The 27,313-nt window shown below is 40.2% G+C and overlaps 2 protein-coding genes and 1 long non-coding RNA gene across 4 annotated transcripts in view; 1 reads left to right on the top strand and 2 right to left on the bottom strand.

Annotated features, from left to right (window-relative positions):
* The window catches only part of CHIC1 (cysteine rich hydrophobic domain 1), a 32,240-nt gene extending 30,619 nt beyond the window's left edge, over positions 1-1,621 (bottom strand). Inside the window, exon 1 of the mRNA XM_005291763.5 lies at positions 1,413-1,621. Within this exon, the coding sequence (XP_005291820.1) occupies positions 1,413-1,570 (158 nt within the window). The 5' untranslated portion in view covers positions 1,571-1,621. The remainder of the gene's footprint in view (positions 1-1,412) is intronic.
* LOC135973537 (uncharacterized) lies at positions 1,598-24,166 on the top strand. The gene is made up of 3 exons (XR_010590428.1): positions 1,598-2,067; positions 19,299-19,444; positions 23,956-24,166. It is a non-coding gene; the product is annotated as an uncharacterized LOC135973537 (long non-coding RNA).
* LOC101936989 (homeobox protein CDX-4) lies at positions 12,897-27,313 on the bottom strand. 2 transcript variants are annotated; one of them, XM_042851032.2, is made up of 4 exons: positions 26,664-27,313; positions 20,832-20,977; positions 20,273-20,382; positions 17,876-17,984 (listed from the first exon to the last, which is right to left on the bottom strand). In XM_042851032.2, the coding sequence occupies exons 1-3, from the start codon at positions 27,088-27,090 to the stop codon at positions 20,293-20,295; spliced, it is 663 nt and encodes a 220-aa protein (XP_042706966.1). In that variant the 5' UTR covers positions 27,091-27,313; the 3' UTR covers positions 17,876-17,984; positions 20,273-20,292. The 2 variants fall into 2 exon arrangements, with proteins under 2 accessions (XP_023962506.1, XP_042706966.1); XM_024106738.3 differs by lacking the exon at positions 20,273-20,382 and having other exon boundaries at positions 12,897-17,984; positions 26,664-27,297.

Below are 27,313 nucleotides of genomic sequence, written 5' to 3'. Positions count from 1 at the left end.
CATGTTTTAAATACTAACTGCATAATTAGTAAGACGTGTGCCTATTATTCCAATCACTTTGCTGCTGTGTTACATCACTTTTATCCCCATCTTTTGTCCTTTTTAGACTGTATGCTATTTGGGGCAGGAAGTTTGTATTTTTGTGTTTTTAAAGCTCCCAGTACACCAGAAAAATGTAAATAAAAGACTGCCTTGGAAACTAATGCCATCATAGAGAGGATCCTCATCAGCACAAGCAGAAATTATGTGGTGTCATGGAGTAACCTGTACATAAATATTAGCTCAAACCAAACCTGATTTAGGGATTTACAGAGAGAACCAAAACTAGATTTGATACTGTGTCTATTAGGATGCAAGATTCTCTTATTCCCCATGCCTTTGCTTCAAACCATTAGATCACACCACAGAGAGAAATGCATCGTCTTTTAACAGTCCGAACACAAGCACAAGATGAAACATGGTTTATGGAGTTATACAATACACAAATGTGAAATACTGATGATTCCCCATTCCATTTAGTGTGTAAAATAAATTATAATCTGTACGTTGCCTTATGTTCAATTTCTTCACTGGTAAGAAATGGTCTATTTTTAAACAGTTGACATAACAGTGTGTTATGCTGCTTGATCATTCTATGTATTATGATACTATAAAATAATGGCAAAATTCCTGGATTTATTTAATTTTGTTTCAGATTTTCTAATTATAAAACTTCTGAACTGCCCATGGTAAAAATAGTAAAAATCAAACTCAGTAACTCAAATGTTTTAAATTTACAACACAACATAGTCAACAGTGTGGAGGCCCAATGGCTGAGTTGAGCCCAAGAAGGAATATAGTAAAATTGTGGGGACAGACACTTGAATCATCCATTGATTCTGTTGTCTTGTGGTGTTTAAAAGTTAACCCAAGCAGGAACTATTTTCAGTCTCGGGCAATGAACCTAAGATATTAAGTGCTGGTTAGCTGTTTTTTCTGCAGATAATAGATAAGTGAATTTCACATGTCCAGACAGGGTTTTTGGTTGACCCAAGTTGCTGGAAAATAGGATGTTTCCCAGCCTAAGGCAAAGCATACAAAAAAGAAACAAAGATGTCAAGGAGCCAGGCCTGAGTCACAAAGCCCTTAGGCAGGGAGCTACTTGTGTTGCATTATTCGTAGCAGTGTTGACAGAGCAGCCCGAAGCCAAGAACTCTTCCTGATCACCTCCACCCGCAGCAGCATCCCCACCAGCAGGGATCTGACTGCACAGCAAGGACTCTCAGCAGTGCAGCCCCCATCCCCACTGGCCTGCAGCTCCCCTCCCCCCTCACGCGGGGTTGCTGCCCACGCTCCCTCAGGCCCCCTTCCACCTGCCTACCGCCCCTCACTCGCCCCCGCCCCCACTAGCCCCATAAGCCCCCACGCCTTACACGGTGATGTGCCCGGCGCCCCGTACCGCCACAGGGTCTGGCGCGTCTCGGGGCCGGGGCAGCTCCTGGCTCCTCACCACCGGCTCGGACTCCTCCTCCTCCTCCTCTAGCTCATAGATAGTGTCGAAGTCTGCCATATTGGGGAGCAGGACGCTCATCTCCCCCCGCCCCCAGCGGAACGCCCAGTGCGCATGCGCACTGACCTGAGATGGGTGGGGCTCGGGCCGCTCGTGGAGGGAGATGGGGGGCGAAGCGTGCGCATGCGCTGCCTGATGGACTAGTTCCTAATCCTGCGTCCCTCCTTCCCCGGTTCTGAGCAAAGCGGGGTGGTGGGGGCAGCCGCAGCCAAGGTCCCTCCGCCTGTGTGTGTAAAGGGGGGGGCAGGCTGGGGGTGCCCCCGTGGCCAACCTGAGGCTCTCTAGGACAGACGGGCGCACAGCAGCCCCGCGAGAGCCCCGGCCACTGCCACGCGGGCTCAGCCCGGCCGTCCCTCGTACCTCAGAAAGCAGCGAGCCCCCCGCGGACCCCCCTCTGGCGGGGAGTCCCGACCCCGCGCCCGGGCCAGAGGCGCAGCGCGGCATCACACGGGTCTGAGCGGCAGCAGCTCCGTTGGGAAGGAAGCGCCAGCCCTTAGAAACTCCTCCTGCCGTGGCAGGTGTGTGTGCCCCTTACAATACCAGTGATCGCTATCTCTCGTGTAGGCTTTACAAAGGAGATCGTTATCAGTAGCCCTGTTTTACAGATGGGGAAACTGAGGCACGGAGAGGTGAAATGACTTGCCCAAGGTCACCCAGCAGGCTGGTGGCAGAGCTAGGAATAAAACCCAAGTCAACTGAGTTCCGGTTCATTAGGTCACACTGCCTGTGTTACTGCATGTTTTTGTAAGCATTTCAATGGATGTCTACTCAAGGACTTTCTACAGCACCAAAGTGTAGCAATCGGGAGTCAATGCACTATTTCTTTAGGTCCTGGATGCATAATATTAACTTTGAACAGATAACTGGCACCTCTGTGCCAGGGATCCAGTGGCATTCTCTGCTACCATCCTCTGGTTTGTCGGCATTGCAGTTTTTGGTGATTTATCTTTTACTCCTACCTTTTTCTGCCAGTGACTTGTCTATTTAATGAAAGCAGTTCATTTAATTAGGTTTCAGAGTAGCAGCCGTGTTAGTCTGTATCCGCAAAAAGAAGAACAGGAGTACTTGTGGCACCTTAGAGACTAACAAATTTATTAGAGCATAAGCTTTCGTGGACTACAGCCCACTTCTTCGGATGCATATGCACGAAAGCTTATGCTCTAATAAATTTGTTAGTCTCTAAGGTGCCACAAGTACTCCTGTTCTTCATTTAATTAGAGGGCTCTTGCATTCTTGGCCCACTGCATCTGTACTTTCTACCACTGATTTGTTCATCCAGACTGAAGAGTTTTAGACAAGAAACTTGCTAGATAGCCAACATGAGGAGGATGGGAAGGGGAAATGGTGGTGATTGTTAATGGGCTGGAGGCTATATGGTTATCCAAAGGATAGAAACTGAAGTTTGGAGCAGCACTGGGGAAACAGAGAATCTATTGGAGTAGCTTGGAGGGTGAGCAGAGGGGAAGGGAGGGCTGACAAGGAATTAAAGCCCCATAGGAAAGAGTCCAGGAGTAGCAAAAGTAGAGAGTAGCCATACGTGAAATAACTCCTGCGAGGAGGGCCACTGATTTGTTAACATTTCCACGACTCTGAGTACTATTTAGCCAAAGTCCCAAACCATAACAACACTGGGGAGTGTAGCATACAATACTTGGCATACTGCATTCTGAAGGTGCCTTACAATTAACATTCACAGCACCCCAGCAGGTCTGTATTAGACAGCCAAATGTATTGCAGCATGCAGTTCACTAGGCCACTAATGCCGAAGAGTTTACTGGACATTTACTAGTAATCAGAGGTGATGAAAAAGGGAACCCTTGCCAGGGAGATCCAAAAGTAATGCCATGGTGAAGTCCCACTTTTGCTCCAGGTGCTGGAAAGGAGCATATTAGGGCTTGTCTAAACTATCTGCTGGATCAGTGGGCAGTGATCGATCCAGCAGGGGTCGATTTAGCGTGTCTAGTATATATGCAATAAATCGACCGCTGAGAGCTCTTCCGTCGACTCTGATACTTCACGAAGGAGGAGCACAAGCAGAGTTGACGGGAGAGCGTCAACTGTCGACTTACCGCAGTGAAGACACCGCGGTAAGTAGATCTAAGTACGTCGACTTCAACTACACTATTCACATAACTGAAGTTGCGTACCTTAGATCGACCCTGTGCGGTAGTGTAGACCTTAGATTCCTACCAGAGTGCTGTCTTCAATCCCCATCTTCGCTTGGTTAACAAAAGTCATATTTGAAGGTGCTGGAAGGAAGTAACTCATTTTCCACTTCTTTCACTTCCATTTCTGGGAAGAAGGGGAATGGGTCTCCACCCCTAGCCTCCTTTCGTTTGTGTTTGGGGGTGTTCTCCCTGGTGAATAGTTCCATTACCTGCCTTTGCTACTCTTCATGGTTTTCCAAAGTAGCAGCAAGGTGGAACCAGCATGCTTCTGGATTGTTTCACTGCTACCCATAGGGTTCTGAATAGCAAGGTGATATTGGCTAGAGTCTTGTCAGTTTCTGCTGCTTGACCAAACTATCAGCAGTGGAGATACAGAGCAGTCTGCTTGCAGACTTGGGAAGACAGCTCTGTAATGATTCAAATTTGGAAAATTTTCTCCATAACCCAGGAAGAAAGTGTTCTATAATTATAGATTTTTTTAAAAGAAATGAAAGCTTATGTTCTTGATTGTTTGATAAGTTAGACACCTCGGTAAGCTTTCTTCTTGTCACATGCAAATAATGGATCGTTAACATTATATGTCAATTTGTTAAGCAGCATTTTTCTTACTTTACTTATCTGTAAATTTCAATTAGTATTCATAGCTTCATAGATTCTAGGACTGGAAGGGACCTCGAGAGGTCATCGAGTCCAGTCCCCTGCCCGCATGGCAGGACCAAATACTGTCTAGGCCATCCCTGATAGACATTTATCTAACCTACTCTTAAATATCTCCAGAGATGGAGATTCCACAACCTCCCTAGGCAATTTATTCCAGTGTTTAACCACCCTGACAGTTAGGAACTTTTTCCTAATGTCCAACCTAGACCTCCCTTGCTGCAGTTTAAACCCATTGCTTCTGGTTCTATCCTTAGAGGCTAAGGTGAACAAGTTTTCTCCCTCCTCCTTATGACACCCTTTTAAATACCTGAAAACTGCTATCATGTCCCCTCTCAGTCTTCTCTTTTCCAAACTAAACAAACCAAATTCTTTCAGCCTTCCTTCATAGGTCATGTTCTCAAGACCTTTAATCATTCTTGTTGCTCTTCTCTGGACCCGCTCCAATTTCTCCACATCTTTTTTAAAATGCGGTGCCCAGAACTGGACACAATACTCCAGCTGAGGCCTAACCAGAGCAGAGTAGAACGGAAGAATGACTTCTCATGTCTTGCTCACAACACACCTGTTAATACATCCCAGAATCATGTTTGCTTTTTTTGCAACAGCATCACACTGTTGACTCATATTTAGCTTGTGGTCCACTATAACCCCTAGATCCCTTTCTGCCGTACTCCTTCCTAGACAGTCTCTTCCCATTCTGTATGTGTGAAACTGATTTTTCCTTCCTAGGTGGAGCACTTTGCATTTGTCTTTGTTAAACTTCATCCTGTTTACCTCAGCCCATTTCTCCAATTTGTCCAGATCATTTTGAATTATGACCCTGTCCTCCAAAGCAGTTGCAATCCCTCCCAGTTTGGTATCATCCGCAAACTTAATAAGCGTACTTTCTATGCCAATATCGAAGTCGTTGATGAAGATATTGAACAGCGCCGGTCCCAAAACAGACCCCTGCGGTCTGATGGAAATATTTTTGATGGAAATATTTTTGGTGGTTTGTATGTGTATTGTGAAATCAACCTTTATTAACATTTACCAATAAAAATCTAACCCTTCCAAGCCTAATTGTAGTATTATGTTACAATGGGGTAAGATAAATACCTTATGGCTATTTTTGGTGGTGGTAACTGACCCAAAAGATATAACCAACTATTAGTCATAGCATAGAAAATCTTTATAACGCAGTACATGGCCTAGACAGGTGTAATGCAACAATACTATAAGTTTTAGCCTTTATGTTAGACTTTCCTCAGCTCTGGCGGTTCTGGTGGACTGTCCTTGAAGCTATAGGCTTCATGGTGTTATTTAAAATATAACTGCAGGGGGCATAACCCTGCTAGCCTCTTGGCCAACATGACTCTCAGGAAGAAAAAAAGCAGATTCTGAAATCCAAGTTTGTATGTGAGCTATTGCTGAGCAGCAGAAAAATTCCCTCTTGGAGGTGTTTCACGTCAATCAGTGGAACAGTTTAGAACCAGAGCACTTATGGTTAGCAATTTCCAGCCTCAATACCTGCCGAATGCTAATTAATTAAATTAGTGAGTTTGGTCCAGTAAAAGATACTGCCTCACCCATCTTGTGTCTCTAATAAAACTAAGTGTCAGAGAGCAACAGCCAGCACTCTTCATACTAGTGCACACAACAGATGTTTAGCAGATGTCTAATTAGCATTCAGTTGCAGGTAGAAGTGTTTAAAGGAGTGTACAACAGTGTGACTGGTCAAGAATTGTGGCTTCACGGGAAAAGTAGCTAGCTCCTATTACCTTTGCAGTATGGGTCTGTAATGACCTGTGTGAAAACTTTTTTTTCTCCTGCTGAAAAAAGTTTTTTTTCTCCTGGTGATGATAGCTCATCTCAATTGATTGGCCTCTTACAGTTGGTATGGCTACTTCCACCTTTTCATGTTCTCTGTATGTATAAATATCTTCTTGCTGTACGTTCCAGTCTATGCATCCGATGAAGTGAGCTGTAGCCCACAAAAGCTTATGCTCAAATAAATTTGTTAGTCTCTAAGGTACCACAAGTACTCCTGTTCTTTTTGTTAGGATTGTGTCCAGTCAGTTCTGGGCGCCACATTTCAGGAAAGACGTGGACAAATTGGAGAAAATCCAGAGAACAGCTACAAAATGATTAAAGGTCTAGGAAACATGACCTATGAGGGAAGATTGAAAAAATTGTGGTTTGTTTAGTCTAGAAAAGAGAAGACTGAGAGTGGACATAACAGTTTTCAATTACATAAAAGGAGGGAGGGAGAAAAATTGTTCTTAACTTCTGAGGATAGGACAAGAAACAATGGGCTTAAATTGCAGCAAGGGAGGTTTAGGTTGGAAATTAGGAAAAACTTTATAACTGTCAGGGTGGTTAAGCACTGGAATAAATTGCCTAGGGAGGTTGTGGAATCTCCATTACTGGAGATTTTTAAGAGCAGGTTAGACAAACACCTATCAGGGATGGTCTAGAAGATAATACTTAGTCCTGCCATGAGTGCAGGGGACTGGACTAGATGACCTCTCGAGGTCCCTTCAAGTCCTATGATTCCATGAAAACTTCTATGTCAGAATATTTATGTAGTGTGGATGGATGGTGGTTCCAATAATGTGCGTCCAAATTAACTCTCATTTTGCAGGGACAAGGGATTGCCATCTACAACCTTCTGAAACCACAATTCCAGACAGGTGAGGATTCAGATTAAAAGAAAGGATTGTATTGGCTGCCTCCCGCGTAGGAGCCAGAGGGGGAACATGCCACTGCTTCTAGGAGCCGCAGGGAGTAAGGCAAGCCCTGGATCCCACTCCCTGGCTGGAGCACTGGAGCAGGGAAGCCCCAGTCCCTGCGGGAGCTCGAGGGCCAGATTAAAACGTCTGGAGGACTGGGTGCAGCCCCCGGGCTATAGTTTACCCACCTCTGTTTTATAAGCTATTGAAATTGTGAGGAAAGTTGGGGTGGATGAATTATTTTCTGGTTCTTCTTAGAACAACAAATATATGTTTGAATGGTGATTATGTTGAGAAATACTGGAGCTTCCTGTCCTGGAATTAATATTGCATTATAGTTCTCACTTTTCTTGATGTCTATTAGCATTAACTCTTCTGAATTATTTTTTCATGATTTGTATTTTTTAAAACTATGCTCCCACAAAAAGCCTCAGCACACAATCATCATTCAGCATCATTCACACACAAGCAGATCTTAAATTTCATAGATAATGACCAAGTCCAATGGCTCACAGTTCACTGTTATCCCATAGGGTGATTGTACATCTTCATATAGGTAGATAATGCTGAAGTAATAGAAGTGTATCTTTAGAGTCAGTACACATTTTAAGTTTGATAGATGAGCCATTCTAAGCTGGAAGATCTCTTTGCTGTTGGGGCTGCAAGGGATCATTGGAGCAGGGTATGCCTTACTTATGGTGCAGCAAACTATTTTATTAACTTTTTAACTTTAAAACAGCCTTTTTGGAAAATGCAGTGTTGTTGTAGCAGTGTTGGTCCCAGGATATTAGAAAGTCAAAGTAATATCTTTTTACCTTTTCTGTGGGTGAGAGAGACAAATTTACACCAAACGCTTCTTCAGGAAAATAGCAGGTAATCTGAGTAGTATCAGGAAGGCGTATAGATCTGGGTATCCCCTATAATTTTATGCGAACTTTGACTAACCGGGAAAAGGAATGAATGGATTTGAATACAAGAACAGAAAGTCGAGGGAGATCTGTTTTGTAGCGTTACTTCTTTAATCCCTTTTGTGATAAACTCTGGTGAGATTGAAAAGGCTTGGGGCACCATGGCAACTTGTTGGGTGCACTGGTTAATAATAGAGTCCAGATTAAACATTTTTCAAACAAGGATGGCTTAATTAAGGGCGAAAAAGAGGCCCAGATGATTTCTTGACCTTACTCATAGACAAGAGTCATGCTACTAACGTAGCTATTCTGTCAGCTCTCTAGAAGTTCTCTCACACAGTATGAATCTCATGAGAATGAGAGCCTGTGAGTTTTTATGGTGTCTACCTATCTCATCAGGCCACACAGTTAAAGCCATAGCCATCATTTATCAATGAGAAACTACATCCTGTTTTTTTCACTGGTGCCTTTCATTCAGCCCAGCTATGCTTCCCTATCTTTTTGCTGAAAACAAACCAAATTAGCTCCCTGGGAGTATGGGCCCATATCCTCAAAGGTGCCTAAATACCTTTGAGGATCTGGGCCATGGTCTTTAATGCCTGACATAATGTGGTGTTACAGGCTGCTGTAAACAGGAATTGCAAATCACACCTCACAAAGGGAAAGGGAGGCAAGTGAGAAACAGACTTGAGGTTTGCTGGGGCTGGGAAGATAGTATATTTACACAGGAGGTCATATTGGGTTTTCCTGTTACAGTAAAAAAAAAAAGAGAGAGAGAGAGACTAGATTATATCTTAAAAGAATTTCTCCACTTCAGAAGTTCCACTCACAAAGACCTTTACACCAAGGTATAGCTCTGTGCTCTACCCAGCTCAGTCCTCAGGAGTAAATCTGAATGTCTTCTTTTCCCCTAAAACCCTCCCTCATTAAAAATTAAAAAAAGAACCCAAATCCAATACAGGAGGGAGAGCTCTCTGACCTATCCCATCACAGGGGCTTGGGATAATATCAATAGTGGAGATTGATTTACAGGCACAACAATGAATCTGGGCTGCATAGTACCTGGTAGTATAGTATCTCTGGAGATATTTAAGAGTAGGTTAGATAAATGTCTATCAGGGATGGTCTAGACAGTATTTGGTCCTGCCATGCGGGCAGGGGACTGGACTTGATGACCTCTTGAGGTCCTTCCAGTCCTAGAATCTATGAATCTATGAATCATATAATTAAAAACTATCATAACACATATGTACAAAAAAGCAAAATGGAGGTTGCCTGGGCAACCTATATTCTGGCATTTCCTAACTTTGAAGTGCTTAATTTTGCAACCTAAATAACTTCCTTTTAATGTTGTTTTTTTAATCTAATTTTCTACATTTTTTTTAAAAAGGGAAAAGATGCAAACAAATTCTGTTATGTACAGTTGTAACAATCTCCACATCATGTATCCTCAGCAGGGTTAAACTCTGAAATTTCAGTGCTCATTGCTACCACTTGAATTGCAGGACTGACTACATTAGTTGGTAGTCAGAAAAGGCTGTTATCCCACTGTGGGGAACGATCTGCTGGGGCAATGTGCTAAGTTCTGGGAGTTTACGTGGGAAGAGTGGCCCAGGTTCTCTCTCTCTCTCCCCCACATAACAGTAAGTTGAGGGGAGTGCCTTACTGGGCTCTCTCCCCTATCCCCATTGCTACAACTACTCTAGCAACTACCAGATGTTCCTAGTGAAGCATGTGCATCTGCTTGTACAGCTTTGGAGGTGGCAAGGGCCAGCCAATCTCTAGAATTTTAGGCCCGGATCCACAAAGGGACTTAGGCATTGCACCACTCAGAGTTATGGCACCTAACTTTTAGGCAACTAGAAAATCACAGGAACACCATGGTGATCCACAAAGCCATTGCTTAGGCTCCTGATACAACAAATGGGGAGAGAGATGCACCTAAGAATGCAATCCACAAAAGCCAGCACACTAGGTGGGGAGCCACTTAAGCTAGCCATTGGGAGGTAAATAATAGTCCACATAGATTTGTTAAGAACAAATGCCAAGCCAATCTAATTTCCTTCTGGCCTACTGGATGTGAGGGAAGCTGTAGATGTGATCTATCTTCATTTTAATAAGGCTTTTGACACAGTCCCACATGACATTCTCATAAACAAACTAGGGAAATGTACACTAGATGAAATTACTCTAAGGTGGTTGTATAACTGGTTGAAAAGCTATACTCAAATGGTAGTTATCAATGGTTTGCTATCAAACTAGGAGAATATATCTAGTGGGTTTCTGAAGGGGTCTGTCTTGGGTCTGTTAGTATTCAATATTTTTATTAATGACTTAGATAATGGAGTGGAGAGTGTGCTAATACAATTTGCAGGAGGGGTTGCAAGCACTTTGGAGGACAGGATTAAAATTCAAAACCGCCTTGAAAAATTGGAGAACTGGTGTTTAGTCAACAAGATGAAAGTCAATAAAGACATGTGCAAAGTACTACACTTAGGAAGGAAAGGTCAAATATACAACTACAAAATGGGGAATAATTAGCTAGGCAGTAGCACTGCCAAAAAGGTTATAGTGAATTACAAATTGACTATGAGCCAGCAATGTCATGCAATTGCTCAAAAGGCTAATGTGATTCTGGGGTGAATTAAGAGGAGTGTAATATGTAAGACATGGGAGGTAATTGTCGTGCTCTATTCACCGGTGAAGCCTCATCCGGAGTATTGTGTCCAGTTCTGGGTGCCACACTTTAGGAAAGATTTGGACAAAGTTGAGAGGAGAGCTACAAAAATGATAAAAGGTTTATGAAACCTGACCTCTGAGGAAAGATTAAAAAAACTGGCCATGTTAGTCTTGGGGAAAAAAAAAGACTGAGGGGGGATCTGATAACAGTCTTGAAATGTAAGGGCTGTTTTAAAGAGGATGGTGGTCAATTGTTCTCCATGCCCCCGAAGATAGGACAAGAAGTAATAGTCTTAATCTGCAGCAAGGGAGATTTTGGGTAGATATGGAGAAAACTATAAGGGTATTTCCGTTCAGGAAAAGGCTGCTAAAGGAGGTTGTGGAATCTCCATCATTGTAAGTTTTCAAGAATAGGTTAGACAAACACCTGTTAAGGATGGTCTAGGTTTACTTGGTCCTGCCTCAGTGCAGGGGTCTGGACTAGGTGATCTCTTGAGGTCCCTTCTAGCCCTACATTTCTATGATTTTCACCTGTTTCAATCTTTTTTCCCATACAGGTGTGTGTGTTGGGGGGGGGGGGAAATTGAACCTGGGTCTCCCATATCACAAATGTGTGATCTAACCAGTGGTCTGAAAGTTACAAGGTGAACAGCACCACCCCCTTCTCTGTCTTTATCCAGCTATTTAATGGGAGCTGATCCAGGAGGCAACCTCAGCATGCCTTCTGGATCAGGCCCAGCATGTGAGCTATGTGCAAACCCCAGTTCCCGCCCCCCCAGTTTGTGGATTGCTCTGGGGCTTAGGTGGCAGGTCTGACTGAATGCGTGTAGAGTTAGGGAGCAGTATGTATGCCCAGAGGCAGAAACATAGGCACCTAGGGAATTTTTACCCTGAAAACATAGGTGCTGGATGTGTTTAGGTACCTTCAGTATTTGGCAGGAATTCTGTGGATCACAGTGGAGCCTGGGATTTAGGTGCCTAAATCTGGAGTTTAGGCACCTAAGTACCTTTGTGGATTGGATCTAAGTGACTTGTTGAAAGTTTTGGCAGAAGCTGGTGTCAGAATCAGGGATCTGCTCAGCCATTAGACTACACTGTTCTCTTTCATAATCATTCATGGACAGATTATGATTCTTCTGCTGAGGTTAATCTGCAAATAATCCCGTTGAAGTTAATGGGTCTAGTGGTGCTACTAAACATCTGTAAGGGGATCAAAATTTGCCCCTCAGTTATCTTTTTCGAAAGGGCATCCCCTAGAAGTATTCAAATTCCCAATAATCATCCATTTTGATGCTGTCAACTATCTGAGGCTTAAACTGATCTTTTTAGAAACAGCCCCAAAAGGATGCATTAATATTACCCAGCATTTCTTTGTCTGGAAATTAAAGATATTATATCGACTGAAAACATTACACAAAGATACAGTTGATTTTCATGATAACAGATCAGTATTTAGGATTGTATTCATAAATCCAAATAGTTGTGTACTTCATTACACATTGCTTTCATATTAATTCAATGGCAAAAACACTGGTTCTTGATTAAGTATTTATAGAAAGCGGGCCTGAGAAAGGCAGTTGTTGGCAAATCATTGGCTGAGCTGCAGTATCCACCTAAGAATAAAGATGATTCAAAGAAATAGGATTTGCTGGCTGCTGGAATTAGGCAAGTGTGAGACGCAGAGGTTTTTATTTATAATCTGTGTAGTTTTAAAGCATTTCACTGGTTGCAGCCGCATAGTACCAAGCAAATAGCTGAATTTAAACAGTGATTTGCAGTCTAGTCATTTTATATTTGTATGAAGTGTAAAAGACAAGAAGTGTGAGAGCTTGGAGACTATACCCCTGGGTGAGAAAGATCATGTTTGATTTACTATTTTTTAAATTGCCTTATCGTGCTAAGGGAGAGTCTAATTAAGATCAGTGGAAAAGTCTTCAAAGGAGACAAGATAAATATTGGGAAATGTTATTTTTATCCTTCACTTTGTATTCTCACCCTCGGATGTCATGGGCATAAACATTAAATATTAATGGCCAGATTGTGCCTTATGAAGCAGCCACTTTACTCTGCTCCAGCAGCATTAAGGGGACATAATGAAGACTTTCAATGGCCCTGCAGGGCCCCATTGTTGGGACTGTCATAGAGCCGGTGTGTAATGGCTCTGTGCTGACCTCCTGTCCTGATTCCTGACATAGAGGACTGGTTGAGGGTGACAGGCAGGGGATGTGGCCTGGGCTATTCTATCCTAGTGTAAGAGCCCATGGCAGGTAGGTGCAAAAGGCTGCAGTGTAGAGCAGTTCTAAACTGTACTGTGGTCTGGGACCAGAATTGGTGGAAAAGATGACGTAGGCTTAGAGGCACCTGAGTCCAGTGCCAAATCAGATGTTCAAGCCCAAAATCTTTAGTAATACATTTTAAAGTCCTTTAAAGCAGAGCTGGTTGAAAATTTTCAGTCACAAACATTTTTGATGGAAATTGTCTATTTTGTCAAAATGGGAATTTCCACAGTAAATGACCATTTTTTAACTAATTTTTTGGGGTTTTCATTAGAAAAAACTTTTTTTTTATTTCACTGAAAAATTCTGCACGGTCAGTTGAAAATTTTCAGTTTTTATTTGCCAGAAACCAAAACATTTTATTTTTAAAATGAAAATGCACAAAAAGAAATATTTCAAAGAATTATTTTTTTTGTTCCATCAACATTTTTCATAGAAAAAAATGAATCTACTTAAAATGTCCTCTTGGGGTTTAAATACATGCTCCATTCTCTTTCTGTTCCATTCGCAGACTTTCACTTGTTACACATCTTAGCACATCCACATCTAAAATCAAAATCCCATTTTAGAGGAGATCCTTATACAAACAATGGCCGTTCTGAAGTATAATCTTGTGCTTTCAGCAGTTCTGTTGCTCCCTTTCTCCTACCAACATGACACTTTCTGGCAGGGGTGTGCCCAGGAAGTTAAATTTGACTGCTTTTGGAGGGGCACATTAGTGCAGTGGCTGGGGGCTGGGTCAGTGGCCAGGGCTGGAGCAGCGGCTGGGGCTGGAGCAGTGAACAACGGTCAGCCACCGGAACTTAGAAGTGGCGGGGCTGGAGCAGAAACACATATTTTTAGATTAATATTGGGGTGGGGGGCTTATCCCTGCTTGCCCCCATCCCTTGTGAACACCTCTGCTTCCTGGCAGCCTGGTTTCTCAGAAAGGCTAGTGGGCAAACTGCAGCTTGTGTGAGACTGCAGCATGTTAGCTATGAATGATCTTGGATTTGAACCAGATAAATAGCTAGATGAAGGTTTGATTTCAGTTTGTACACTAAACTTGTTGGGAAGAGAGCCTGTTTAGATAGCAAAAATTCCTGTGTGCATCCATTCAGTGAATAATTTGTAATATGTTTCCAAAAACTTTTTTCATGACATTCCTGCTTCTTGATTTGAAGGCAGCAGGGCCCTAGAATGGGCCTAGGAGTGAGGAATGCCTGAATTCGAATCCCAGCTCTTATACAGACTATCTGAGTGGCTTTGGGGCAAACCAGTTAATCTTTGTCCCATTTTCCTCAGCTGTAAAATGGGAAAATACTTGCCAACTTCTCACATGTATGGTGAGGATTGATGAGTTAATATTTATACACTGCTTTGAAAATATAAACTGCTATTTCAGTTCTAAATGTTACTGGTATTCGTTAATCTTTTTACAGTTCACCTAAAATTTTCCTACTGATACATCAGATGAGACCCAGAAGAGAAAATATTATTTGCTTGTTTATTTATATTTTTTAAAATCCACTCATAGCGTGCTACAGATAGTAGCATTTTGATGGGATTTTTTTCAACACTTCCCCGTTAATCTAGAAGTTATAAAAAGCTAATTACTTAGCAAGCATTGCTTGATACCTACAATTAATTAGCCAGAATAACATTAGTCACTAAAGCCTGGTCTGCACTTAAAATGTAGGTCGACATAGCTATGGTGCTCAGAAGTGTGAAAAATCCAAACCCCAGAGCGACTAGCAGCTCGTTTGACTGAAGAATGCTCCTGGCTGTTGTAGTTCGGGGAGGTAGTGTTCTTGTGGTGATGGAAGAACCCCATCCATTGCTATAGATGGCATCTGCACTATGCTATGGGATGGTGCTGGCATAGCTACAACACCACTATAGTCCCTTCCCTGTAGTAGACATGGCCTAAGAAAGGCAGCAGTTTCTTAAAGTACTAGAAAAATATGCATTTCCTGATGTGCTGGTAGCCACTTGCAAAATCTCACACTGTTTAACAAGTTACATTTATGTCTCAATTAAGCCTTCAAGAACCAGAGGAGCATTAGTGGGGGAGGAGGAGGTGAACTGTCTGAGTAGCTGTGGCTGGAGGGATTTAAGCCTACATAGAGCAGGAGAAGGAATAATTGTAACACCACTGGGGTGTCAGGGTGAGCTTGCTTGCCAGTGATTGAGACCTTCAGAAAAGCTGTAGCCTGCTCTTCTCTGAGAATTGACCTCCTGATGTTTGCTGGTGTGGGGGCAATTGGTATAGTAAGGCAGTTGCCCTACTCCACACATGTTCCCTCTTGCATTTGTAAAGCATGATGGCTACCTCCTGAATGGGAGTGCTGGGGTGGGGAGAATGACTTTCTATGCCTCCTTCATTCATCTCATATTTTAGGCAGCCATCACTTGGTCCTTATGTCTACAAAGGGACAATATATGCAGGAGAACTAGTCAAACTGAGGAAACCATCCCCTCAAATCGTTCACCAGAATAGATGTATACATGTCTTCTTTGAATGAACAATGCAGATTAGCATATGTATGGGCCTACTCTTCTGTTGGCAGAAATGTTCCTTCTGGCATAAACCAAGGCATACTAATTTAAACATATTTGTGTTAATAGATATGATTAACTGTCCCCCAAAATGTCCATTCTAATAGGCCTCCAATAATATCATTGCACACTTTTTGACTATCCATACACCATTATAATCTGACTTTGTTCTCACTTTAGGGAAGCTGCAATGATTGATTCCTACATGTACAAGGTGTATTGTTTGCAGTTTGTTTGCAATAAACGGTGGGAATTTATTTAATTCCATATGAATAACATATTCTAGGACAGTGCTTCTCAAAGTCTAGCCGCCGCTTGTTCAGGGAAAGCCCCTGGCGGTCTGGGCCAATTTGTTTACCTGCCGCATCCGCAGGTTCGGCCAATCGTGTCTCCCACTGGCCGCGGTTCGCCGCTCCAGGCCAATGGGGACTGTGGGAAGCAGCATGGGCCGAGGGATGTGCCTGCCGCCCTTCCTGCAGCCCCCATTCGCCTGGAGCCGAACCTGTGGAAGTGGCAGGTAAACAAACCGGCCCAGACCGCCAGGAGCTTTCCCTGAACAGGCGGCGGACCAGCTTTGAGAAGCACTGTTCTAGGAAGTAACTTGGAGAAATCGCTGACAATGGGTTATTGATCCATAAGGTTACAGATTTTCTGCCTGCAAAATCTAACCATAGACATTTCCTTCTACCAAAAAAAATAAAAAAGTAGTAGTAGTAATAATATTAAATATTATGCTAGAAACTTGGTAACCATTTTATAGCAATTATGGTGGGACATCTTTAAATAAATCGGGAAAGCAGTGAAAGCAAGCAGTTATTTAACTTTAAAACCAGATAAAGAATCAATTATTTGATTAGTATCACTTGGGATTAAAAATGGTGTACCAGTCTTCTGCTCCCAGGTACACTTATTATTAACCCTGCTTGACAGTAACAAAGGCAGAATTTGATCCTTTAGTTCTGAGAAAAATAATTCAACCCTGTTGAAGTAATGAATGTGTTTGGGACTTGTGAAAGTCTTTCAGAGAACAACTGCTGATATTTTCCTTACTCTTTGTATCCCTTTTTTCTTGTCCTTGTTTCTAATTATCTGTTTGAAGACTGAAACAGAATGATAGTTCTTTAGTAAAATACTTTTGTTTCCATATCAATAAGGTTATGGAGTTGCTTGCAAATGCTAGACTGCTGCCAGTGATTACGCACTGTACTCTGGCACTTTTGCTGGTATTCTACCTGTCATCCCAAATTAATTGTAAGGGCTACCTTCTGCCCATGGACCAACACACACATATTATTTAAAATCAGTGGGTAGTGCCTGCTGCTAGCTGGAGGCTGATATTTAACTCTAAGCTTTTTATGTCATTAGATATACAGAATTTGTTACAGTATTACTGAACAACTTCATGATAATGTTAGACTTCCTTCCCATTCTTAAACAATAATATATACAGTCATTGAAAAGTGAACAATGTTTGCATCTTTTGAACCACTTTGTATATTCTGTGAGTCTGTTTAGCTGACAAATTGCTAAAGTTTTTAGCATTAAACAGCTCTTGGCAGGTTTGCTATATAATGCTACAAATTTGAAATTCTGTTGTATTCAGAAAACTTGAATGTGCTGTGTACAGTTATGTAGGACAAAGATGATATACTTTTTATTTAGCTAGATGCAATATATTGTTTATATTGCCCTTAATATTGTTTATACTGCCATTCAATTGTTGCCAAGATTATAACATAACACAGTATATATGGATGCTAAGATACTATGATTATGAGCATGTAATAAAATCCTATATAGAACAGAATATTATTTCTTGTTGTGTTAAAACATTTATTTTATTTATTTTTTTTAAAAGGTGGCATTTGATAGTCTAAATCTGAACATTTTGTAAACAGCTACAATTTACTCTAATTATATTTTTTAAAAGTAATGCGCAAATACACCCAGCATCATACATTTCCTGGTATATTAGTCCATTATAATCAGTTCAGCAACAATTTTTCCGCAATATATAAACAGACTAGAACTACGTTCACCTGAGTTTTCAGTTGTTTCACTCTGTCAGTATCTGAAGCAAAATTATCTCCTACTCAAAGTTTTCTGAATGATGAATTTTAGCAGCAAGGGTTCCTTGAAATAGCTGCAATGATTATAACATTTTGAAAACAGTCCTAGTTCCTGTGCAGGACAGCTAGCAGTCTGAAACAAGTTGAATGAGAATTGTCCTTTACAAAATTGACATTTCAAGGGGAGAAAAAAGATGAATCCTTTTCACTTTCTCCTGTTTATTCTGAGACTATGACCTGCTGTATCTCAATGGGCTGTAATCCATTTATTGCATGTGGTGGCGGGAATAGAGAGTTAGACATCTCAGCTGGGCTGACTGAACCTGAGTCACTCTGAACTGAGCCCCCACTGCCATCAAATTGAGAGATTTTCTTCTTGATCATTTTCCTCTCCTTGGCTCGGCGATTCTGAAACCAGATTTTCACCTGAAATGTTATAAACAGTGTATGTTTAATTCTTATAAGTAGTTAGAGTGGTGTACAATAACATTAGCAACAGAAAAGGAAAAATTAGCTTTAAAGAGTGAAAAAGCTATGTTTATCATGCAAACATATTATAGCTAATAGAAACTTTATTACTTTCTCATGTCTGCCTATGTTATAGATATTTTTGTGTTTTAATTAGAACTACAGCAACATAGGAATTACCTTATTGGAAAAGACCAGAGGTCTCTCTACTCCACTATCTCTTCTCTGACAGTGGCAGAGACTATTTAACATAACAGTGGATGTTCACATTTTTTTAAATCTTGCTTTGCTCTTGACTTCAATGATATCTAGTGACAGTGAGTTCCACAGACAAATGATGCATATAAAAAGATTTTACTTTTATCAGTTTTAAGTCTGTAATTGTATATCACCACAATCTTGTATTATGAGAAGGGGTAAATAGGAATCTCCAGTCTACCTTCACCATATCATTTGTTATCTTGTATAACGCTCTTATGTCCCCACTGATTCATTTCAGAGCCTCCTGTGTTTTTGCTACATTCCTTTAGATAGGTGTAGGGTGACCAGATGTCCCGATTTTATAGGGACGGTACCGATATTTGGGGCTTTTTCTTATATAGGCTCCTATTACCCCCCACCCCCGTCCCGATTTTTCACACTTGCTATCTGGTCACCCTAGATAGGTGACCGGAGCTGAACACTGTATTGCATGTAAGCATGTAACATTTATATAAAGGCATTATAATAATTTCAGTATTTTCCATGACATTCCTTATGCATTCTACCATTTCTCTTCCTTTATAGATATTGATGATAACAACAACAACAACTCATATAATGTTTTTCATTGGTAGAACTCAAAACGCTTTACAAAGGAGGTCACTTACATTATCACCATTATATATACAAGTGGAGAAACTGAATCAGAGATAAGCAGCATTTAGATATGTATGTGATGTGTTTTAGAAATGCTGATAGATAATTACAAATTTTGTCAAAAGTTTACTAGCAATAAAAATTAAAGGCCACATTAATAAAAAGCACAGTTTGCCATTCACAAACAGGGCTCCTTTATACAGGAGAAAAATAACTGAACATAATAAAGAACTAACTGCTGGTTCTAGGCAGTGGCATTGATTACTTCAGAAATCTCCTTAGTGTAATGTAGGTAGGCTGATTTACACTATGTATTCCTCAAAATCCATCGCCTGGTTTTAAAATTGAACTTCTATGCATCATTACCCCTTGTTTTTCTCTAGTGATCTCACTCTACTCCATGTTGTCTCTTAGCCTGCATGTGGAGGAAGAGGAGGCAACTAAAGAAGGAGACCATTCAAAAGAGCTGAATATGTTTACTCAGAAGAGGACTAAAAAGAAAAAGCTCTAGATCTGCCCAGGCGAGGAAGAGGCACTCTGGTAACTAAAGTATTGGAAAGGTGATAGTTTTTTCAGTATTACCAAATCCTGTCTCCTCCTACTGACTTCAGCAGAACCAGTAAAGTTTTGTTGTGCAAGGAGCAGGGGCGGCTCCAGACACCAGCGCAGCAAGCGCATGCCTGGGGCAGCAAGCCGTGGGGGGCGGCCTGCCGGTTGCTGTGAGGGCGGCAGTCAGGCAGCCTTTGGTGGCATGCCCGCGGGAAGTCCGCTGGTCCCGCGGCTTCGGCAGCAATTTGGTGGCGGGTAAGCCGAAGGCGCGGGACCTGCAGATCACCCGCAGAAACGCCGCCGAATCCATGTGACCAGCAGACCGCCCGCAGGCGTGCCACCGAAGGCCGCCTGACTGCGGTGCTTGGGGTGGCAAAAAACATAGAGCTGCCCCTGGCAAGGAGGGGTGGGATTCTGGGACCCCATACACCACAGAGCTGTGCTCCACAGGTGCTGTATCCAATCTAGTGATTTCTGGGGGGAATTCCCCACTCTGAATCCCTATAGATTTCCCCTGAACAGTGTCTGCATACTTTGGCTCCATTGCAGGGAAACATCCATATTCAGGAAAGCATTTAATCATATGCTTAATGTTAGAGAGAAATTTAGGTGTGTGCTTGCGTGCTTTTCTGAATCAGGGCCCTGAGCTGTGCATAGGGATAAGAATTTGTCCCTAAAACTTCTGGTTTAAAGTAACCTGTGTGCTACCTGTGGAATGTAAAGCAGCGGTGAAAAAAACGCTGACTATCCAGGGGTATATAAGACCCTCAGTCCAGGCACTGTATTCACATAGATCAAAGACAGAAAATAATATTAATAAATCAAAAACAAAAAAATACATAGACATTATGTTTTATTGCTATTTGCATTCTCCATTTTCATTCTGTCTGCTGATAGCTGAACTGAGCGTGATGCTGTAGATCTCTTCTGGGTCACCATTTTGTTGCGACTGCAGGAATGAAGCAAAATGGAGAATGCCATAGTTATTACGGACAGAACTAAAACAATGCTATGTTATGTTAAACTGGGTCTTTTTAAAATTCCAGCTGTGTACGTGTGGTTAGCTGGTGCGTAAGCAAGAAAGAGTGCTTTTCCATGCCTGTAGTTTGAGGTTAATTCCTTATGTTCAAACTTTGCCCACATAGTAACCAGAGAAAACACATATGACTGCAGGTTTTTATGTTAAATTGGCTATTATTTATTTGTATTTAGCATATTCTATAGCTCCTATAGCCATGGCAACAACATTGCTGCAACCAATCAACTGTGTCTTGGTCCTGTGTTACTTATAGAACATCAGCACTGAATTCATTGGCTTATCATCTCTGATACTACCATTAATAGGACCTGGCCTGTAAATATGAAATATATAGAAAATCTTGTATTTGCTCTGTTTACCTGTCTCTCAGATAGTCCCAGGTTTGCTGCAAGTTCTGATTTCCTCCTTATTGTAATGTATCTGTTGCAATGAAACTCCTTTTCTAATTCTAGTCTCTGGTGATCTGTGTAAACAACTCGGTACTTTTCTTTTGTTCTTGTTTTACCTGTTTAAGAAAAACATGTATTTTAATACTTTGACTATGGCATCTTCCATCTGAGAATCTCAAAGAATTTTATAGACATTAATGAATTCAGCCTCACATTACCCATATGGGATTATTTTCTCTGTTACAGATTTGGAAACTGAGGTGCAAAGAGGTTAAATGACTTACCCAGAGTCACACAGTGTGACTATAGCATAGCTGTAAGCAGAATCCAGATCTCCTTATATCTATGCTTTAACTAATGCTTTCTCTTCCATTATTGCTCTAGGGATTCATTTCTTAATAATTTTCCCTAATTACTTTTTGTTACTAATACATGCAAAATAATCAGCAATCAAAATTGTTTTTCAAAGTAAATATCCTATGCCACCTTTCTTCTGAGAGGATCCTAAAACACTTTATACAAATTATGTGATGTAAGTGTATAAATTGTTGTTGTTTGCTATCTTCTACCCCAGAGGTTGCTCTGTTTCACTGCCAGGTGCATTGAGCCTGTGGTCTTTTTGTGTGCATATGCATACATATACATCACAGGAGTAACTTCCCCCAGCACTAAAATTCAGCCACCATTTGTTTTTTTAGAAATATGCTCTAATTCCATGTCTGGTTGAGATGTACAACCAAGGTATCATAAGAAATAAAGATACTGGTTTCACATCTCTTCCAAACATAGAATTAAAGAAATGTTCTACTAAAAACAGATAGTAAAAATGTTTTTTTTTATCAATGACCTTGTTCAGTTCTAGGACACAAATACCAATTCAATAACATTTAATTAGAATTACCTGCAAAATAAAGGCCCAGGTTTGCAGCGTACGGAATGCCTCTTCGGCTTAATATTATGGGGTACAGAGTGCCTTCAGTTGCTATTGGGAATTGAAGGCATATCGTAATGTGCTGGACCAGGCCCTCACATTAGTGTACAAAAATGATCTCCATGTCACTCCATCCCAAAACAAAATCAGACAGAAGATGCTCATAAATATGCTGGATTAATAATATTACCATGACTATTACTTGGTGTTTGGAAGATAAGCTTTCATATTTGAACATTTTCTGTTGGAAAGTTTAGTTAATACAGAGAGGTCATTCTGTACTGTATTTGTTCTCTTTAGCACTTTCCAAAGTTGATTGGGAAGGGTGGTGTGTTTGGTGTGTGGTGTTTTGTTGTTGTTGTTTTTTTTTGTAAAATCCTTCTGATCTTCCCAAGTTGTTTTTGATGTGAGTTTTTTTTGGGGACAAACTGTAGGACAAAGACTCCTTTAAAGTGGTTCCCTAAACTCCATTGAGGTGTTAAGATGAAGCACACGCCACACAAAAGAGTTACAAGAAGATCTTATCAAGAACCTCTTTCACATTCAGAAACACAGCCAATTGGTTTGGAATTTACAAGCCCTAAACAAATGTCAGACTCTCTTTCATCTCAGGAAAAAAAGAAAGGGACAGAAATAGATGAAGGAATGGAATATTTCTTTTGCTCATGACTTTTTAATTTGTAGACTACAGCACAGCTGATCTGTACCTGGTGGTTTATCTAAAGTCTGAAGTTAAACAATTTAGGGCGATTTCCTAAACCCAATATTATTTTAAATAGGAAATGTTTCTATCACTAAAAGTCACATTTATTGGTGATGTTATTTGTTGAGTATTTCAACCCATATTTTGCTTTTCTTAGGATGACTAAAGTCTTGGCTTTGAAATATTTGCCTTAAGTGATGGGTGTTCTGTTAACAGTGGTCTAAATATTATGTTCCAATTAAATTTTAAGCCAGTAATCTAACTTGTGAAAACAAGAGTTTCAACAGGGTTATTCTAGCTTTTCCATAATCAGTAAATATAACCAAGATTCGAGGGGGTAGCATAGAGGGAACAGTTTATCCCATTCCCCTTGGCCATAAAATTCACAGAGCATTTCTTCTGAAGACAATAAAGCTAGGAGAAGGCCTCTTTATTTGCTGTGAAAATCATCACCCTTTCCGGCAATATAACTCCTGAAGAAAAGAGGGAGAAGGAAGAGACAGGGCTGCATATCAAAGCAAAGAGAAGTGTTAAAAGGGTCTGTTGCCTCAATATGACAGATAGGCCTCAAAACCCAAGACAATGTAGCCCAGGGAAAAATAGATGTCACAACTGGATTACAAAGTGAAATAAATTAGCATTAGAACTGGGACCTGGCCCTTTTCCTCCTGGCTTCTTTCCTATTTCATTTTCCAACAGATTTTTATTCTGATGACATCTGAACTAATTGTACATCGTGGTCTATCTAAACACACACATATCTATATAAAATGTGTGTAATATATCGCAACAGAAAACATGTCCAAGGCCTGTTTCTGCAAGCCATGCATGAATAATCTATACTCTTAATAGTCCCACTGAACTCCATGCTGATACCTTTGTGAGTGTGGTTTGCCAGACTGCTCCCCCTACAATTTCCACATGCACTTCTTAGGCGGTTTGAAATACATTCTCTGGACCTCTATACAAATGTGTTTTCCTTCCTCCCTCCATTTCCCTTCCACCCCTCGCAGAATATGATATAAGAGAAGGAAAAACTGAGTTTCATTTTATACCATTACTTGAATTGGTTTAAAAATGAATTGGATTTAAGGTCTGATTCTACACCATTAAAATCAATGGGGATTTTGTTTTTGACTGCAACGAGAACAGGATCAAATCTTAGGGAAATAGAGATGTGTTCCTTTCTATTTGTGGCACCCTGTCTTGAAAGGCATCCAGCTTGATTCGATTTGCATTTTTAAAAAATTCTTGTTGCATAATGTGTTTCTTATTTTTAAAAACCCAGCATAATTGCACTGTAGCTTTTGAAGAATGGAATTTAGCATTTTCTTTGAAAATGCAGTTTTAGAGGACTATATAATATGTAATTGTTTATACAAAAATATATAAATCATTAAATTTCAAAGAGTCCATTATATTGGAAAGTATCAAATCATAATGTTCCTTTTTTATTACAGAATTTTCTTCCTGAGAATTGGTTTGGTGAGTTATCACTTTTAATGGTTTTGCTTTGGATGCAACTGAATTTAAAATATATCCAGCAAAATGTAGTATTTTTGATGTACTGTACAAAATATATTGTCAAAATTTAATGCATTAAGTACAAAAAAAGATTTTGACATTATTTTTGTAATCCCTGCTGCTATCTTCAGCACTGCATTTAGGAAAGTTCCCGCATTTAATGTAATACATTTTGGCCCAAATCATGCAAAGACTAGATTTACATGTGCTTAAATAAAGTTGAGCTACATCAGACTATTCTCAATGAGTAAAATGAAGTACATATGAAATCTTTGTACAATCAGGGCCATATATTTCAGATATAGTTTCCTAACAATGAAATAGTCTTGGAAGACTAATGATAGGAATCTTATTCCTAGGATCATGTAAAACTAGACTGGACAGAGCTCTAGTTAATACATATGAAGGAGCAGTTCCACACTGATAGAGGTGGATACGATGACCCAACAGTTTTTTTCCATCTTTGATTTCTTTAATTATATAGAAGATAGAATGTTTTAAGTTATTCTTATTGCAATATCTTCTAGAGAAAGCATCCAATGGTTAGCATATATGATCCCCATTTAATTTTATCTCCTTTGTGTTTAGTTTTGGGTTTTTTTAATGTAGAGATTTTTTAACAAATTGTTAAAACTGCATTTACATTTGGACTATTACTAGTGACATGTATGGCACTAATAACATTAACTACTTTTTACATTCAATATATATATATTTTTTTTAAATCAAGCTCTTCGGAATCTTGCTTTGCCTGTGTTATATATATCTCACATGATATAGTTTATTTTCCCAAATGGAATTTATTTTTCACAAGATTAAGACATTTTTGGACCTGATCCTATGAGTTTCTGAGTGAACTCAAACTATTGAAGTCAAATGGGAGAGTTGAAGGTGCTCAACACCTCAAAAGATTGGGCTCTGGGAAGCTAAAGCCCTGATCAGGCAAAAACTTACCTGCTTAACTGTCCCTTAAATTGAGTCTATTCACAGGCCTCAATTCAACAGCCCATTTCTGTTCACAAAGCATGTGTTAGGTACTTTGCTGAATAAAGATGGCCTTAAGCATCTGCTTAAATGCTTGGCTGAATTAGGGCTTCAGTGCACTAAATTAAGCCTGTGTATAAGTCTTTACAAGGTCTGGGCCTATTAATGGCTTCCGATGTTGGTAAACTTTTAAGTACGGTATGGAACTAGGCTTCCTGATTTTTTGTATCTATTTTATTCCTTAAACATACTAGTCCAATTAGAATTCAGTGGAGTTACATCAAGGATGAATTTTGTCCCATTGCCCTTTAATTCAGTCACACCAGCTCTTTTGAGTCTCATCCAACTCTTACATCAGTTTTACATGAATGAACTCTTGATTTGCACAAGAGAATGTGAGGGGAAAAGCAGGCCCTATTAATATGCCTGGTTTTGAGGAACCATGTACGTAAGGACACTTACAGGCTCCAAATGGACACTCTGTGATATCTGAAGACTGGCTTAGTTTTATTTTTTAATAAAAATGAAATATAAAATAAACATGGACATTTTGGCTGAAAGACGATTGCAAAACTAATCTCATTCTTGAGTGATTAGTAGCCATCTGTAACTGAATTTATCTATCCTGTAAGATTGTTCCAGTTGTAACTGCCCTTCTTTCCTTAGGCCATTTTCTTTGATGGTGTGTAACACACACTTACTATTTTTAACCTTAACAATAGATTTAGCAACTGGTAGGCCTTGCTACACCTAATCTACATCCAGCTGATCTACACAGAAAAGTTCTTCTGGCATGCAGTTTGTCACAAAATCAAGCACATCAAGCTCTGACAGTTTGAACAAGGGAGGTTTTTAAATGTCTAACTAACTGTAACACATAACAAAATCTTGCTGAACAAGGAGATACTTATAAAGACAACTAAAAAGAAAACTAAACAGAAATGAGAAGCTCTCCCTTTCATTGGGACTTGTCATGTCTGCAAAAAAATTTATACAATCAATAAAATCATAATTGAGGCTGATCGCTTGCCAGGGAATGTATCTACTCAATTGATAAATACAGTAAGTGAAATAAAAAATATATTAACACCGAGAGAAAATGTTTTAATCATCATAGTTTGAGGGGCCTAAACTGAATTCTCTTTTAAAGAATTGTTGAAAGAATAAGCCAAACTGAAGATGTCAAAACATTTATTGCCCAATAACTAGCAAGATAGTAACATAGTATTTTTGCAAATATAACTATTAAAAGTAAGTACATTTAACACTTTCTCATAAAACTTATTAAATAGTTTTTCTTTTAGTTAAATAATTTTTGTTATGAATACTGTTTCCTGCATGTAACATTAATACTATTTTGTGTCTACAATACCTTTCATCCGAAAGGATCTTAAAGTGCATTACAGACTGTATGTGCAAAGATCACTTTACAGTTTGTGAAATGCAGCCATATCTAAGGTAGAACACAACAGCCATTCCACACAAGCATTTATAAGAGAAAAGTGAAACTAGTACGAATTTAGTTCAAACTGTAGTTATAAAGTGTTATATTAAACATAATGAGCAATCCAGCTGTGTATGAGATCCAATTAAGACTCTTTATAAATGAGACCAGTGAAAGATAATAGAAAATGTTTTAGAGGATTGAAAGTTCACTTACCTGAGGTAGTAGATTGTGTTTTTCTCATCCATTCATAAGAGCTGTGCCTTTGACTGTTGGGAGAGATTTGCTCTGCGTTAATTGTATCTACAGGAGGTAAAACTCCAGATCCAGCAGGATGCAGGGAATTGTAATCAGCAGAGCTGTAGGAGACCTGCCCAGGAGACGAGCCATTGATTTGTGCAGCAGTAACTATGCTGGAGGGTCCTGGGCCATAAGTATTCCAATCCTCCCTTTGCGTGCCATAGTGAGATCCCCAACCTCCTGAAGACTGTCCATGGTTGTCCATACTTGGCACATGATGATATCCCATGTAATCTGAATAGGATGGAGTGGAGACAAAATTTTGCACTGGTAGGTTGTTGTTGCACCTTATGGATCCTGGATACATGCTGGTTTCTTTATCCAAAAGATAACTCACGTACATGATGGTTGCAACTGGTGAAAGAACCTTGTTAAGACATCCTGTTTTCTTTCCCTCTTTTTTTTTTTTTTTAATTGTATTCCCGATCTTAATAAATGATATTATACTTGGAATCTTCTACCTCATCCTGTATTATCAACAACTGTTTTTACCAGGTGCTGGTGGTAATGGTTTACCAAGATCTAGTCTGACGTCAGGGTAACTGCCTGCCTCATAATTACATTTG

Source organism: Chrysemys picta, chromosome 9 (assembly GCF_011386835.1).
Source record: "Chrysemys picta bellii isolate R12L10 chromosome 9, ASM1138683v2, whole genome shotgun sequence".
Lineage (NCBI taxonomy): Eukaryota > Metazoa > Chordata > Testudines > Emydidae > Chrysemys > Chrysemys picta.
The sequence above is the reverse complement of the archived record's forward strand: the minus strand, read 5'-3'. Positions and strand labels throughout refer to the sequence as shown.

Excerpts from the sequence above, each read along its gene's own strand:
- LOC101936989 (XM_024106738.3), bottom strand. The coding sequence starts at position 27,090 with ATGTACGTGAGTTATCTTTTGGATAAAGAAACCAGCATGTATCCAGGA. Across the intron at positions 20,978-26,663 it reads AACACAATCTACTACCTCAG|GTAAAACAAGAACAAAAGAA; the intron begins GTAAGTGAACTT and ends TTTCTTAAACAG. Across the intron at positions 17,985-20,831 it reads TGGGACTATCTGAGAGACAG|GTGAAAATCTGGTTTCAGAA; the intron begins GTAAACAGAGCA and ends ATAACATTTCAG.